The 15,964-nt window shown below is 45.6% G+C and overlaps 1 protein-coding gene across 3 annotated transcripts in view; it reads left to right on the top strand.

Moving 5' to 3' along the window:
- The window catches only part of LOC145340124 (metabotropic glutamate receptor 2-like), a 65,706-nt gene that overhangs the window by 38,546 nt on the left and 11,196 nt on the right, over positions 1–15,964 (top strand). For all 3 annotated transcript variants that reach the window (XM_080184561.1, XM_080184554.1, XM_080184568.1), the window contains one exon: positions 14,646–15,480. In XM_080184561.1, the coding sequence (XP_080040687.1) occupies positions 14,646–15,480 (835 nt within the window). The remainder of the gene's footprint in view (positions 1–14,645; positions 15,481–15,964) is intronic.

Genomic DNA, 15,964 nt, shown 5'->3' with positions numbered 1-15,964 from the left:
TGTATTGCGGTGTAGCTCAGTGTGTTGTGGTGTATCTCTGTGTGTCACAGCGTATTTTTGTGTGTCACGCGCATCTCTGTATATCTCTGTGGTGTCGCGGTGTATCTTTGTGTGTTGCGATGTATCTCTATGTGTTGTAGTGTACCACTGTGCATCACAGTGTATCTCTATGTGTTGCAGTGTATCTCTGTGTGGCATGGTGTGTCTCTGTGCGATGTGGTGTATCTCTGTGTGTCCCAGTGTATCTCTGTGTGTCCCAGTGTATCTCTGTGTGTCCCAGTGTATCTTTGTGTATTGTGGTGTATTTCTGTGTGTCGTGGTGTATTTCCGTGTGTCGTGGTGTTTCTCTGTGTGTCCCGGTATATCTCTGTGTATTGTGATGTCTGTGTGTTGCGGTGTATCTCTGTGTGCCCTGGTGTATCTCTGTGTATTGTGGTATATTTCTGTGTGTCGTGGTGTATTTCCGTGTGTCGTGGTGTTTCTCTGTGTGTCCCGGTATATCTCTGTGTATTGTGATGTCTGTGTGTTGCAGTGTATCTCTGTGTGCCCTGGTGTATCTCTGTGTATTGTGGTATATTTCTGTGTGTCGTGATGTATCTCTGATGTGTCCTGGTGTATCTCTGTGTATTGCAGTGTATTTTTGTGTGTCATGGTGTATTTCTGTCTGTTCCAGTGTATCTCTGTGTGTCCTGATGTATTTCTGTGCTTTGTGGTGTATCTCTGTATGTCGCAGTGCATCTCTGTGTGTCTCAGTGTATCTCTGTGTATTGCAGCCTATTTCTGTGTGTCTTGGTGTATCTCTGTGGATTATGATGTATCTCTGTATATTGTGGTGTATCTCTGTATGGTGCGGTGTATCCCTTTGTGTCGCAATGTATCACTGTGTGTCACATTGTATTTCTGAGTGTCGTGCTGTATCCCTATGTGTCCTGGTGTATCTTTGTGTGTCGCGATGAATCTCTGTGTATTGCGGTGTATCTCCGGACATCATGGTCCTTTGCTCAGTCCATCATTCAACATCCCAGAAACAGACTGAAAGGTCAAAGGAACATGCTGTTTGATTCAAACAATTGCTGGGAAGTACCTGCCATCATACCAGCACTGGAAATCATACATGATATTGCTCAATTGTGTAGTAGAGTGAATATCTTTTTGGACTGACACAGCATCCTGAAGAGCTGCTACAACTGTCTTTTGGAATCAAACTGCGTGTTCCTTCAATATTCATCTCTTTATTCTGATGAGTACACAGTGAAAAGTATCAGGAACAGGAATCTCTTTGTTGAGCCCACAACGATCCCTTTTCCTTCGACTGAGATTCTGTTGGTGATAGAGATTGAACTCCCCCACCCAGAGTACAGTCTGTATCACTGTCTCAGAGGATCCTCCAAGTCATGCCCAACAGTGGGTTCCAGTCTTAGTTCTTAACCAATTTCTTTGTTTTTCTTGGAATAAAGGATGGTTAAAAAGAATAACACGACATAATGTGTGCAGAGAATATGGCGCCACCAGGCTTGGCAGATGCTGCCCCCTCCTGGCAGCTGGTGTACAATCTCAATACAACCGCACAAAGCTGTGGGCCACACGCCTTGCACTGTAACGCCTGGCCATTGCTGTTTCTAGGAGCTTGCTGTGTATGAATTTCAACAGTATTTCAATGACTGTAAAGCATCTGGACTGTCCTCAGCTGGTACAAAACGCAGAGGATGAAACTGGTCTTCAGCAGCAGAGAAAAACAGAGTGGCGGTGAATAACTATGATGCAGAGATGCCGGCGTTGGATTGGGGTAAACGCAGTAAAAAGTCTCACAACTCCAGGTTAAAGTCCAACAGTTTATTTGGTAGCAAATGCCATTAGCTTTAGGAGCGCTGCCCCTTCATCAGGTGAGTGGGGAGTGAGTGGGTGAAATCTAGTGGCATTTGCTACCAAATAAACTGTTGGACTTTAACCTGGTGTTGTGAGACTTCTTACTGTGAATAACTAGCCCATTGGAGCAGCTTTCAATGTCCATTCCTTTAGAAAATATTGACAAGATTTTTACTTTCAAACCAAGCGATAGAGATTCCAGGAAAGAATTTTCCAATGAGAATTAAAATAATTGTGCTGTGAACTTCAACAAGAACTGGTTTCAGGCCTAGTGCAGAATCCAATCCTGACTCACTCTGAACCCTGTCCGAGCTGTGGGTAGAGACCAGTTTCCAGCCCACCAGCTTTAAATATTAAAAGTCTTCCTGTGAACCTTTTTTGTGCTCACATATGAGGCCACCTTGTTTGGAGCTCACACACAGAGGGAGGGCCCAGGCCACAGGGAGTAGTGCTGGGTACGGGAGCAGGAGGTTACCAAGTCTGTACAATGGGGAGCTCAGGACAAGATCACACCAGCTGTGGACTGCCCGTTCCAGAGCTCAGCCAACAGGAGGAGGGGGGTACTTGGCTTGTTGCAGACCCCTGAGTTTGGGTGGGTGGGGAGTGGGGGGCGCTGCTGCTTGGTGACAGAAAGTATTGGGGTTTTCATTCCCACCAGTCAATCCCTTTGCTTGCTGGCCAGGAACGTTCCCTCAGAGACACTCTGAAACAAACATCATCACTAGGTCTGTGGATGTGAGATGTCCTCCGCCCCTAGTAACACTATAGCAATGGATAGTGGAAGCATCTCACAGGAATTTCATGGAGACATTTATTGAGGCAATAGAGGGAATATGGAGTTTTTGAAATCTTATCTTCCTGATGTGTGGGGATATGATAGATGCAGATTGAGTGTGCTCAGAATACATCCTGTTACTAGCCAACTTGTCAATGTTGAGGAAACACTTTACCCCCATTAACCCCAACACCAGACATCTCACTGTCTGCGTACCAATGGGGATACCTATCCCACTGTATGTGTACCTCTGGGTGCTCCAGTTTCCTCCCACAGTCTGAAAGATGTGCTGGTTAGGTGCATTGACCTGACCAAGTGCTGGAGTATGGCGATGAGGGAATTTTCACAGTAACTTCATTGCAGTGTTAATGTAAGCCTACTTGTTACACTAATAATACACCTAAAAATTTTAAAGAACAATTAGATACATTATCCAATTGAATAATGCCATTCTCCCCATTTTCAATATTTTAATATCTGGTAAATGACAGAAAATGACAAAAAAAAGTAAGAAGTCTCACAACACCAGGTTAAAGTCCAACAGGTTTATTTGGTAGCAGAAGCCATTAGCTTTTGGAGTGCTGCTTCTTCTTCAGGTAAGTGGGAGCTCTATTCACAAACAGGACATATAAAGACACAAGCTCAATTTACAGAATAATGATTGGAATGTGAGTCTTTACTGCTAATCAAATCTTAAGTACAGACAATGTGAGTGGAGATAGCATTCCAACCATTATTCTGTAAATTGAGTTTGTATCTTTATATGCCCTGTTTGTGAACAGAACTCCCACTTATCTGATGAAGAAGTAGCGCTCTGAAAGCTAGTGGATTTTGCTACCAAATAAACCTGTTGGACTTTAACCTGGTGTTGTGAGACTTCTTACTGTGTTTACCCTAGACCAATGCCGGCATCTCCACATCAAAACAAAATGGCCAGGATTCTCCCAAAACAAAACTAAGTGCCTAACAGGCAGGAAAATGGGAGACTTTCCTGTCCATTTTTCAGAGCATTTAGCGAAAAATCTTCACAATGCCTCTGGGAGATTCACACTGGTAAGTGGAGACACGGGATCTCATCCCACTGGAGAGGCTGGAATCAGTGCACTGAGCGAGCCGCTGCACATGCACCAATCAGTCAGTGGGGAGGTTGGCAAACGCACTCTGCCACACGCCACCCCCCACCACTGGCCTCCTGATGGCTGCCCTACCGATTTGTTTTCCAACACCCCTCACCCAGATCACCGACCTCCCCAACCCCCCACCTCAGGCCAGCCTCATGAGCCATTCCTGACCATACCGCCCCCCCCAAGGCCAGTCCTGAACCCCCCCATGGCCATCCCCCACCCCCCCATGGCCAGCCCGTTGCTGCCCATGGCCAGCCATGACCACTCCCACATGGCCAGCCCTGACCCCCCCCAGTGGCCAGTCCCAACTGGCCCCCATGGCCAGCCCCAACTACCCCCCATGGCCAGGCCCTGACCCTCCCATAGCCAGCCTTGACCCGCTCCCTCCCCCCACCCCAGCCAGACCTGACCACATCCCCCATCCCCTCATGGCCAGCCCCACAATGGCCAGCCTGATTGTGCCCCCCCCCCACACTTTGGCCAGTACTGCCCACAACCCCCATGTCCACTGGCACTGCCAGGGTACCAGGTTGGCATAGACCGAGGGGCACCACCCTCTGCCCTGACCTCCGAGGGGACAACATTGTCCATTGTCCCCACCAGTGGGGTGACCACATCTGATCTCCATTGATTGGGGGTGGAAGTAAACCCTGCTGGTGGGAACCTCTCCAGTGATGGGGTGGAGGGGGAGGGGGAACTAGTGGACCTGGAGATTACAATTCCGCGCCCGCTATTCATATTGAAATTGGAATTTCACTATGGTAATCAGCTTTGTGCCGATTTGCAGCGTGGGGCTGATCATGTCTAAAAGGGTTGCCTGGAAGACTCGCGATCTCCCCGCTGATATCTCCTGGCCTGCTGCACTGCTGGAGTCGGGAGACTCCTGGCCAATCTTTTTAAGGCACACAACAGTATCCTAGCGGTTAATCTTCAAATCATGGAATAGAATCACTGCAGTGTAAAAGGAAGCCATTCGGCCCATCAAGCCTGCACCAACAACAGTCCCACCTAGGCCCTATCCCTGTAATCATATCATACTAACTCCCTGACAGAAAGGGCCAATCCACCTAACCTGCTCATCTTTGGAGTGCGGGAGGAACCCCACACAGGAGAATGTGCAAACTCCACGCAGTCAGCTGAGGCCGGAATTGAACCCGAAGCCCTGGTGCTGTGAGGCAGCAGTGCTAACCACTGTTCCACAGTGCTCCTCAATTCCTGGAGACTTCAGGCCAATCCTGGAGTGTTAGCAACACAACTCCTCAAACATACTTCAGTTGAATTATTAGGTTCTGTAGGAATATTGGGGCCTGTCAGTGTGTTGGGCTTTGTAGGGATGTTGTGGCTAGGCCATGGTGTAGCTGTTACATTTGCAGCAATATTGGGTGTGTGGGAATTTTGGTATCTGTAAGAATGCTGTAGCCTCAAGGAAGGTTGTGTGTGTGTAATTGTCACAATAGGAATATTTGAATTTGTAGGAATGTTGGCCTCATTAGGAATGCTGGGAATTGTAGAACTTTGACATCTGAAAGAATATTGGTGTGTGTAGGGGTGTTGGTGTGTGTAGGGGTGTTGGTGTGTGTAGGGGTGTTGGTGTGTGCAGGGATGTTGTTGGTGTGTGCAGGGATGTTGTTGGTGTGTGCAGGGGGGATGTTGGTGTGTGCAGGGATGTTGTTGGTGTGTGCAGGGATGTTGTTGGTGTGTGCAGGGATGTTGTTGGTGTGTGCAGGGATGTTGGTGGTATGTGTAAGAGTGTTGGTTTGTGTAGGGATGTTATGTGTAGGGTTGTTGGTGTGTGTAGGGATTCTATTCCATTTTGTAGGAATGTTGGAGGTTGTAATGTACTATTTGGATTGTTGCGATAATGTGGGAATATTTGGATGTGTGGTGATGTCAGGATCAGTAGAATGTTGGTTTCTGTTGGAATGTTCTGGTTAGCGGGAAAATTGGTGCATGTCGGAATGTTGAGGTGTTTCGGAGTGTTGGAAGTGGGTGGGATATTTCAGATTGTGTCAAAATGCTTGGTTATAGGAATGTTGATGCTTCTTGGAACAGGAGGTTGTAGGAATTACGGGATGTGGGGAATGATGGGGTTTGCAGGAATGTTGCATTGTGTGAGAATGTTGGAATGAGAAAATTGCAGGAATACTGATATTTGTATGAAGATTTTGATGTGTTGAAATGTATTGGTGTGTTTAGAACATTAGTGGCTGAAAGATTACTGGGATCTATAAGGAATTTTGGGATCTTGAGGATCACTGGAGTCTGTAGAATGTGGATGTTTTTGTTCTACTCAGACGGAAAAAATTTTGGGTCTTGTAGAGTTGTTGGGGTCTGTAGGAATGTTTGGAATTGTAGGAACATTGGGGTTTAAAAGCTGCTGCCAAAGGAGTCTTAGCAAGTTGCTGCAGTACATTGCGTAAATGGCACACACAGCAGCCACTGTGTATCGGTGGTGGAGGGAGTGGATGTCTGTAGATGTGGTACCAGTCAGGCAGGCTGCTTTGTCCTGGATGGTGTCAAGTTTCTTGAGTGTTGTTGGAGCTGCACCCATCTAGGCAAATGGTTAGTATTCCATCATACTCCTGACTTGTATGTCGTAGATGATGGATATCCTTTTGGGGAGTCAGGAGGTGAATTACTCACTGCACCATTCCTAGCCTCTGACCTGCTCTATTTTTACATGGCTAGTCCAGTTCAATTTCTGGTCAATGGTAACCCTCAGGATGTTGTGAGTGGGAGATTCAGCGATGATGATACCATTGAATGTCAAGGGGAAATGGTTACATTCTTTCTTGTTGGAAATGGTCATTGCCTATCACTTGTGTGGCACAAATGTTACTTATCATTTATCAACCAAGCTTGGATATTGTCCTGGTCTTGCTGTATTTGGACAAGGACTGCATCCTCCAGAATCTGAGGAGTCATAAATTATGCTGAACATTGCATATTGATCAACAAACATTGACAAAAAGTTATTGATGATGTAGCTGAAGATAATCCAACCTCAGAAACTACCCTGAGGAATTCCTGCTACAATGTCCTGAAGCTCCAACAATTACAATCATCTTCCTTTGTTGACCCCTATCAGTGGAGAGTTTTCACCTTCATTCCATTGACTCCAATTTTACTCGTGCTCCTTGTTGCCACACTCGATCAAATGCTGCCTCGATGTCAAGGGCTGTTACTCTCACCTCACCGCTGGAATTCAGTTCTTTTGTCCGTGTTTGAACCAAGACTGTAATGAGGCCAGGAGCTGAGTAACCCTGATAGAACCCAGACTGGACAGGTTACTGCTGAATAAGTGTCGATTTAATAGACAAAACATATCAGGACAATGTTCCACATTGTTAGACAAATGCCAGTGTGCCTGATGCCTGGAAAAGCTAGAACGACAAGTATGTGGGAATATTAGAGTCTGTAGGAAGGTTGGGTCTATAACAATTATGGGATGAGGGCAACTGTAGCATTCTGTAGGAATGTTGACATCTGTAGAAACGTTTGGAATGTAGGAAAGGTACAGGCCAGCAGGAATTTTTGGATTCCGTAGGAAAGACATCCTGTATGATAATATTTAGGTGTGTGGGAATGGTGGAGTGTGTGGGAATGGTGGAGTGTGTTTGAGAATGTCGGAATATGTGCGAATGCTGATGTCTGTGGGAATGCCGGAGAGTGTAAGAACGTCAGTGTGTGTGTGGTGTCTGAGAATTGGGCTGCGTAGAAATGTTTGGATCTGATGGAACATTGGACTCTGTGGGAACATTGGGGTTTATAGGAATATTTGGGTTGTGTACGAATGTTAGATTCCTTTGCAATATTAAGTTGTGTGGGAATGTTGGGGTCCTTTGAAATACTGGGGGCGATTCTTCCAAAAACATCCTAAGTGCCGAATTTGTGTGAAAACTGGAGTAACTCCTGCTGGTTTTTTTAACATGATTTTCCCAATGAATCTCCCACACTCTGAGCACTGCATAGTGCTCTAGTGAGATTCACATTGAAAACCCTGCCCCGGGGCCTATTCCAGAGAGACTGGCAGCATAGCGCTAAGTGGGCCACTGTGCGTGTGCCAATCTGGCAGAGTGGAAATCAGCACATGTGCAGTGGCCTTGCATTGCCGTCCTCCCAGTTACTGGCCAGCTCAATCGATGACCAGCCTCGTGACCCATCGCTGACCGTCCCACCCCTCTATCACTGGCTTCCTGGACTTCTCCGGGCAACCTCCATGCCCCCTCACACCTGGCCCTGGCCAGCCCCGATCTCCCTTCCCACCTCCCTCAGCAATCCCCAACCCCTCCCCACCCAGATGCCCAGCCCCAGTCAGCCCCCTGGTGCCCATAGGAATGTTGGTGTGTATGGGAATGTTGAGCATGTGTGGGAACATTGATGTCTTTGGGAATGTTGGAGTGTATAGGATTGTTGGAGCTTATGAGAATTTTGGTGATGGTGGGAATGTTGAAGTATGTGGGAATGTTGAAGTATGTGGGAATGCCAGAGTATAAGGGAATGCTGGTGTCCAAGGGAATGTTAAAGCGTGTGGGAATGTTAGGGTTTATGAAAATGTTGGTTTCTGTGGGAGTGTTGGAGTGTGTGGGATTGTTCGAGTATGTGGGAATGTCAGTGTGTGGGAATCTTGGAATGTCGGTGTGTGGGAATATGAGAGTGTGCACGAATGTTGGACTGTGTGGGAATGTTGGTGTCTTCGGGAATGTAGGAGTGTGTGGGAATGTTTGGAGTGTATGGGAATGTTTGAAGTGTATGAGAGTGTGTGAGAGTGTTGGGAGTGTGTGGGAATGTTGGTGTCCGTGGGAACGTTGGTGTCTATGGGAATGTTGGAATGTGTAGGAATGTTGGAGTTTGCAGGAATTTTGGTGACAGTGGGAATGTTGGTGTCTGTGGGAATGTTGGAATATGTAGGAATGTCAGAGTATGTGGAAATGTAGAAATATGAGGGAATGTTGGTGTCCATGGGAATGCTTGAGCATGTGGGAATGTTGAGTTTTGTGGGATTGTCGGAGTGTGTGGGATTGTCGGAGTGTGTGGGATTGTCGGAGTGTGTGGGGATGTTTGTGTCTTTGGGAATGTGGATATTTGAGGGAATGTTGATATTTATGGGAATGTTGATATTTATGGGAATGTTGGTGTCTGAGAATTGGGCTGTGTATGTATGTTTGGATCTGGCAGAATATTGGTCTCTTTGGGAATATTGGCATCTATATGAATATTGATTCCATAGCAATATTTGGGCTGTGTGGAAATGTTGGACTCCTTTGGAATATTTAGTTGTGTGGGAATGTTGGGGTCTATTGGAATACTGGGGACGATTCTTTCAAAAACTTTTTAAGTGCCAAATTTGCGTGAAAACTGGAGTAAATCCTGGTATTTTTGTATTTTTGAACTCTGTATGAATGCTGTGGAATGTACAAATTTAAGGGATGAATGAAAGAATGGCCATCTGTGCTGCAACTTTTCCATAGTTCTATGAGAGAAAGTTGGATTCGATAGGTGTGCGAGACTTTGTGAAGTTGCGTGGAAATGTTGGGATGTGTAGAAATTTTGGACCATGTGAGGACATTGCGATGTGTTGGTTTGTCCCTGTTTCTGTGAGTGCTGTGGTTCAGAGCTATGTTGGGCTGCTGAGGTGCCCATTTTGTGGTCTGTGGGATTTCCAAGGCGTTTGCTTGTTAAGTATTGTGGGGAAGGTATTTGCTCCCATTGCTATCCTCAGCCTCAGTACAGCAGATCAATAGGTGACTATTGTTTTTACTTTAGCAGGTACAGGGAGAAGTGATATGAAGAGTGCAGATCACTCTACATCGCTTTCACAGACCTTTTAATTTCACACTATCCTTAGCCTCCTTACTAAGTCACAGAGAGATCTTTTTTGCCAAGTTTTAGCTTTTAAATGGAATGTATTTTTGTTTAATATTTTGGATTATTTCTTTAATTGTTTTCTGTTGTGTTTTTCCTCTCATACCTTTTACTCTATTTATGAAATAAACCTTAGCCAGTTCTCCTGTCATATCTATGTAATTGTTTAAGTTGAAAATTCTTGATTATGATTGAATTATGTCACTTCCAAATTTACTGTAGCATTCTGTTGTATTATGATCACTATTTCCCAATCATTCACTGTGAGATTAGTAACTAACCCTGTTCCATTGTACAATACTAGATCTAGATTTGTCCCTAGTTGCTTCCATAATATGTTGCTCCAGGAGATTGCCATGAAAGCATTTTACAAACTTATCTTTCAGACCACCTTTACCAATTTGGTTTGTCCAGTCCAAATGAAGATTAATGTTCCTCACAACTATCACTTTGCCTTTTCAACAAACTTCAATAAGTTATTGTCCAGCGTTATAATTACTGTTGGGTAGAGGCAGGGTGTGATCTATAAAATACTCCCACTGGCAGTTTATGACTTTTCCTACTCCTATTCTCTGCCCATACTGATCTTCCTGACCTTCTAAGCCAAGATCCTTTCTCAGAACTGTCCTTATATTACCCTTGAACGTTTTGGATGAGAATATAGGAGACATGGTTAGTAAGTTTGCAGATGACACCAAGATTGGTGGCATAATGAACAGTGAAGAAAGTTCTCTCCAATTGTAACAGGATCTTGATCAGTTGGGCCAGTGGGCTGGCGAATGGCAGATGGAGTTTAATTTAGACAAATGCAAGGTGACGCATTTTGGTAGATTGAACCAGGGCAGGACTTACTCAGTTAGTGGTGGGGGGCTGGGGACAGTTACAGAACAAAGAAATCTAGGGGTACATGTTCATAGCTCCTTAATAGAGGTGGACAGAGTGGTAAAGAAGGCATTCATCATGCTTGGTTTCATTGGACAGAACATTGAATACAGGAGTTGGGACATCTTGTTGTAGTTGTATAAGACATTGGTAAGACCACACTTGAAATACACTGTGCACTTCTGGTCACCCTATTGTAGAAAGGATATTATTAAACTAGAAAGAGTGCAGAAGAGATTTACTAGGATGCTACCAGGACTTGATGGTTTGAGTTATAAAGAGAGGCTGAATAGACTAGGACTTCTTTCTCTGGAGCGTTGGAAGCTGAGGGGTGATCTTATAGAGGTCTATAAAATAATGAGGGGCATAGATCAGTTAGATAGTCAATATCTTTTCCCAATGGTAGGGGAGTCTAAAACTAGACAGCATAGGTTTAAGGTGAGAAGGGAGAGATACAAAAGCGTCCAGGGTTTTTTTTTTCACACAGAGGGTGGTGAGTGGCTGGAACAAGCTGCCAGAGGTAGTAGTAAAGGTGGGTACAATTTTGTCTTTTAAAAAGCATTTTGATAGTTAAATGGATAAGATGGGTGTAGAGGGATATAGGCCAAATGCAGACAACTGGGATTAGTTTAGGGGTTTCAAAAGGGCAGCATGGACAAGTTGAGCCGAAGGGCCTGTATACATGTTGTAAATCTCTATGACTCCATGAAGCTATGAATCTATTTACTTTTAGCGATGACTATCTTCCTTTACTATTCTGTCCATCCTAAAAAATGCTGGGTACCCAAGAATATTTATTTCCCAGCCTTGGTCACCTTGTAACCAAAGGGAAAAATTTATGTGTCCCTGCTTATGGATTTGCAGATGGGAGAGGATGGCCTGTAAAATTCACTGGATGCTTTTCCAACCACCTACTAGCTGGCCTCTGATTATTTGTAATTCCACAGAGCTTTTGGGTGATTGGGTGCCTGCTGCATGTGTCCGTAATGGTGATTAGATCTAAATCTTTTATTTGTATTTGTGCCACTAGTTTATTCACCATATTGTGGATGCTTTGTGCACTCAGGTAACAAGCTACTTCCTTTCTTAGTTGTCCTTCTTTGCATGGGCTTTCATCACCGATGAATGACTGCTGTTAAACCGTCTATCCCTTCATGGCTCATTCTGCTCATCTTTACCCAAATCACTACCCTCTTCTATTGTCACAACGTTTCTCTTCGGATCTTAGAATTTCCCTTCACCAGAACCCTCCTTTCCCTGTCCTCTCCCCATTCATTTAAAGCCCTATTCACAGTCCTGATTGTATAATTCATCAGGACATTGGCCCCAACGTGGTTTAAGTGAAACCCATCCTAACACAGCAGCTCCCCCTTTCCTGAGCACCGATGCCAGTGTCCATGAAACCCCTTCTTCCCCCTGCCACTCTTTGAGTCATGCATTCAACTCTTTAATCTGCTGGACCCTGTGCCAATTTGCTCATGGTTCAAGTAGAAGTCCAGAAATGACTACCTTTGAGACAAGTCAAGAGAAGGGTGATTTGAAAGTCCGAAGAGAAACATTGCGATAATAGAACAGGGTAGTGATTTGGGTAAAGATGAGCAGAATGGGACAGGAAGGGACAGAGGCTTAATGATGATAGTGCATTGGTGAAAAAAGCCCACACAAAGAAGGGCAGCTAAAAAAGGAAATAACTTGTTACCTGAATCCACAAACATCCATGATAAGGTGAATAAACTAATGGCACAAATACAAATTACTTTGTGCATTTTAGTTAAATTTAAAGGAACTAAAAGTGAATTTAAAACAGATGTTAGGAAGACCTTTACTACCTTCTATATTAAGTTCAACAATTTTAGCTGATAATTGCTGTTCAATTTGCAGTTGGTATTTCCCCCTCCTTTGGACCCATCAACTGGTTCTTTACTTGTCCAACCTCCAACTCCTTAACCTTGCACCATCATTCATTTGGTCATTTAGTTACTCCCTCCTTCCATCCCCTCATACAGCTTTGCTTTCCACACTCCCCGGCTGCGATTCTCCCATCGTGACCCGCAACTTTTTCGGTGGGTCAGGGTGGGAGATGCGCGTCGCTGGCCTTGAACAAGGATTTGTGCATGAATTGGGAATGCATGTGCATCTCCCAGAGTCGGTGAACAGTCGCCGGTCAGACCATGATGTAAACCGGGGGGAAGGCAGGTAAGTCATTTGAATCTGTTTTTAATAGTATTTTCAATCTAATTATTGGGAACTTTCAGGTCCCAACTGAATCTCCCACCCCATCAGGAGTACATCATTCTGGCAGGGTTTAGACTAGCTCCCCATGTTCAGGGAATTAGAAGGAGACTCTTCCGGAATGAAGAGGTGGGGGGCAATCAGGCCTCCCACGGGGTCAGGCAGTAGGGGATCATGCCCCATGGGCACCTTGGTAGTGTCAGCCTATGCCCCCTGGCACTGCCCAAGGGTCAAAGTGTGCATGCCCGGGGGTGCCTTGGCACTGCCCACTGGGCATCAGGCAGTGTCAAGGAGGTGGGGCCTATTCTGGGCAGGGCCTAAGGGCGATTGGTGGGGGTGGAGCGTCCCACTGCCACTCTGCATGGGAATCAGTCTGGGCTGAAGGAGGCGCAGCAATTGGGGTGGGCTGGGGAAGGGAGTCTGACCCTGAGGGAGATGGAGGGGTTTCAGCAGGGGTGGGCGGGAAGTCTGCCAGGGTGAGGTTGTGAGTATCAGGGGATCTACAACAGCTGGGGGGGTGGTGAGCGATACATCAGGGTGCTGTGGGACGGAGGGGGTCAGGGCTGGCCTGGGAATTGCTGTGGTGGCCGCGATGGGCCATGGGGGTTGCTGGAGGGGCAGCACTGCAGGGGTCCCGGGCTGGCCAGCGATCAGGGACACTGACAGATCGGGACAACTGCTCATGCTCAGAGTTCCAGAACTGTCACACTCTGCCACAAATAGGTCCCACCCCCTGGGTTTTTAATGAGATTTGTGACTGGGACCTCTTCATTGCACAGAGTACAGAGATTCAGGTCTGAAGTTGCACTGAAAAAACAGTTGGGATCTAGAACAGATTTCCCACCAGTTCAGCACCTTTGGGAGAATGTTCATTTCTGTATTTGCTTCGAATCTGTTAGTTTTCCTTCTGTTCTGACAATAGGCCAACGACATGAAACGTTAACCCTGTTTCCCTCTCCATAGATACTGCCTGAACTGCTGGGTATTTCCAGCATTTTTCGATTTTTGTGTATTTCCAGCATTTGCAGTATTGAAAAGAACTTTGTGAAATATTTATAATAATCCACTAGACCGAAACACTAGGGACCTTTGAAATATAACAGATTCTCTGATGGATCACTAAGGCACTGAAGGGATGAGTTTCAAAGGATGGTACATAACTAACTCGATTTAACAGCTTATTTACTAGACGTATGAATTATGGAGCTGAAAAGAATCAACTATAGCTCCGGACTCTTCAAATAATGTTCCTTGTTTGTAGGGTGGGGTGAGAATTGGTATTATTAATGTAGGCAAAAAAGCACTGGTGTGACAAAGCACATGGTGCATGTTTATTAGCAGCAGACAGCTCAATACCTCTGTTTTGTAACCGATGGGAATAAACTCTTTGTTTTACAGCAGTTCCTGCTGCCAGACGTGATGTCCCAAACTGGGGTTACCAAGTCCAATACAAGAGCTGAGGTAGAGCAGCAGTCAGGGTCAGGGTTGTGACAAACAGTATTCAGTCCAAAGATGTGCGAGTTAGGTTGATTGGCCATGCTAAAAATTGCCCTTAGTGTCCTGAGATGCATTGGTTAGAGGGATTGGTGGGTAAATATGTAGGGGGTGGGGCCTGGATGGGATTGTGCTCAGTGCACACTCGATGGGCTGAATGGCCTCTTTCTGTCCTGTAGGGTTTCTATGATTTCTATAATATTCACTCTGAACCTGACTGGCTTAGTCTCTGTAACAGGAGCAATTGGAAGAAGTAGTCTTTTACAGTCTAGTTTATATTTGGGAATTTTAGGAATTTCTGCACAACACATTGCGTAACCAAGCATCCAGGCAGCGAGTACCTCTCATCCGGGGCTTTCCCACTCAAGATGACATTCTAACAAAACTCTTCTTTTCATCATTTCCAGGTGGCCAACTTGCTGCGTTTGTTCCAGATTCCACAGATCAGCTACGCCTCAACCAGTGCCAAGCTAAGTGATAAATCGCGCTACGATTACTTTGCGCGAACTGTACCTCCTGATTTCTACCAAGCGAAAGCCATGTCTGACATTCTACGTTTCTTCAACTGGACGTACGTCTCCACCGTGGCATCTGAGGGGGACTATGGTGAAACAGGTATTGAGGCCTTTGAACAGGAAGCTCGTTCTAGGAACATCTGCATCGCCACCTCAGAGAAGGTGGGCCGCTCCATGAACCAGAAGACGTATGATGGAGTGATCAAAGCTTTGATGCAGAAGCCCAATGCCAAAGTGGTGGTTCTGTTCACAAAGAGCGAGGATGCTCGGGAGCTGCTGGCTGCTGCTCGGAGGCTCAATGTGTCCTTCATGTGGGTGGCCAGTGATGGTTGGGGTGCGCTGGAGAACGTGGTCAAAGGCAATGAACAGGCAGCCAATGGGGCCATAACTATCGAGTTGGCATCCCACAACATTCAGGAGTTTACGACCTATTTCGTCAACCTCAACCCTTACAACAACACCAGGAATTCCTGGTTTCGGGAGTTTTGGGAACAGAAGTTCCATTGCAGCTTAAGGACACCTGACTGTGGGAGGAACTCCCTCAAAGTGAAGTTTGAGCAGGAGACGAAGATCATGTTTGTTTTGAATGCAGTGTATGCAATGGCTCATGCCCTCCACAACATGCACCAGGCTCTCTGTCCCAACAGCACCAGGCCTTGTGATAACATCAAGCCCATGAATGGAAAGAAGTTTTACAAGGATTACATCATCAAAGTTCACTTTGATGGTAAATTAACTCCTCCTCATGGCTTCACTTGCATTTCTGGAGCACCTTTCATAATCTCAGGACATCCCAAAACACCTCAGCCCCAATACCAGCCTGTTGAGGTGTAGTCACTGTTTAAATGTAGGAAACCCCACAATTTGCACATAGCAAAGTCTCATTAACCACAAAGTGACAAATGATTGGATAATTTGTACAGCAATGTTTGCAGGATGAATATTACATTGAACATATGAATTAGGAGCAGGAGTAGGCCATTGAGCCCCTTGAGCCTTACCTGCCATTCAATAAGATCATGGCTGATCTGATAGTCACATGAACCCCACATTAAATCGACCCCCTCATGATCTTTGACACACTGGACAGTGCAGCAGCATGAGAGAGTGCTCTGACTGTTTCACCAAATGCGTTCTGCTCACGTTATTCCTATTTACTCAGTTTCTGTCCTTTCCTATTCACCCTCACAAACATTAGGGTGAATGTTAAA

This window comes from Carcharhinus amblyrhynchos, chromosome 3 (assembly GCF_965287045.1).
Source record: "Carcharhinus amblyrhynchos chromosome 3, sCarAmb.v2.hapA, whole genome shotgun sequence".
NCBI lineage: Eukaryota > Metazoa > Chordata > Chondrichthyes > Carcharhiniformes > Carcharhinidae > Carcharhinus > Carcharhinus amblyrhynchos.
This window is presented reverse-complemented; position numbering and strand designations above follow the sequence as displayed.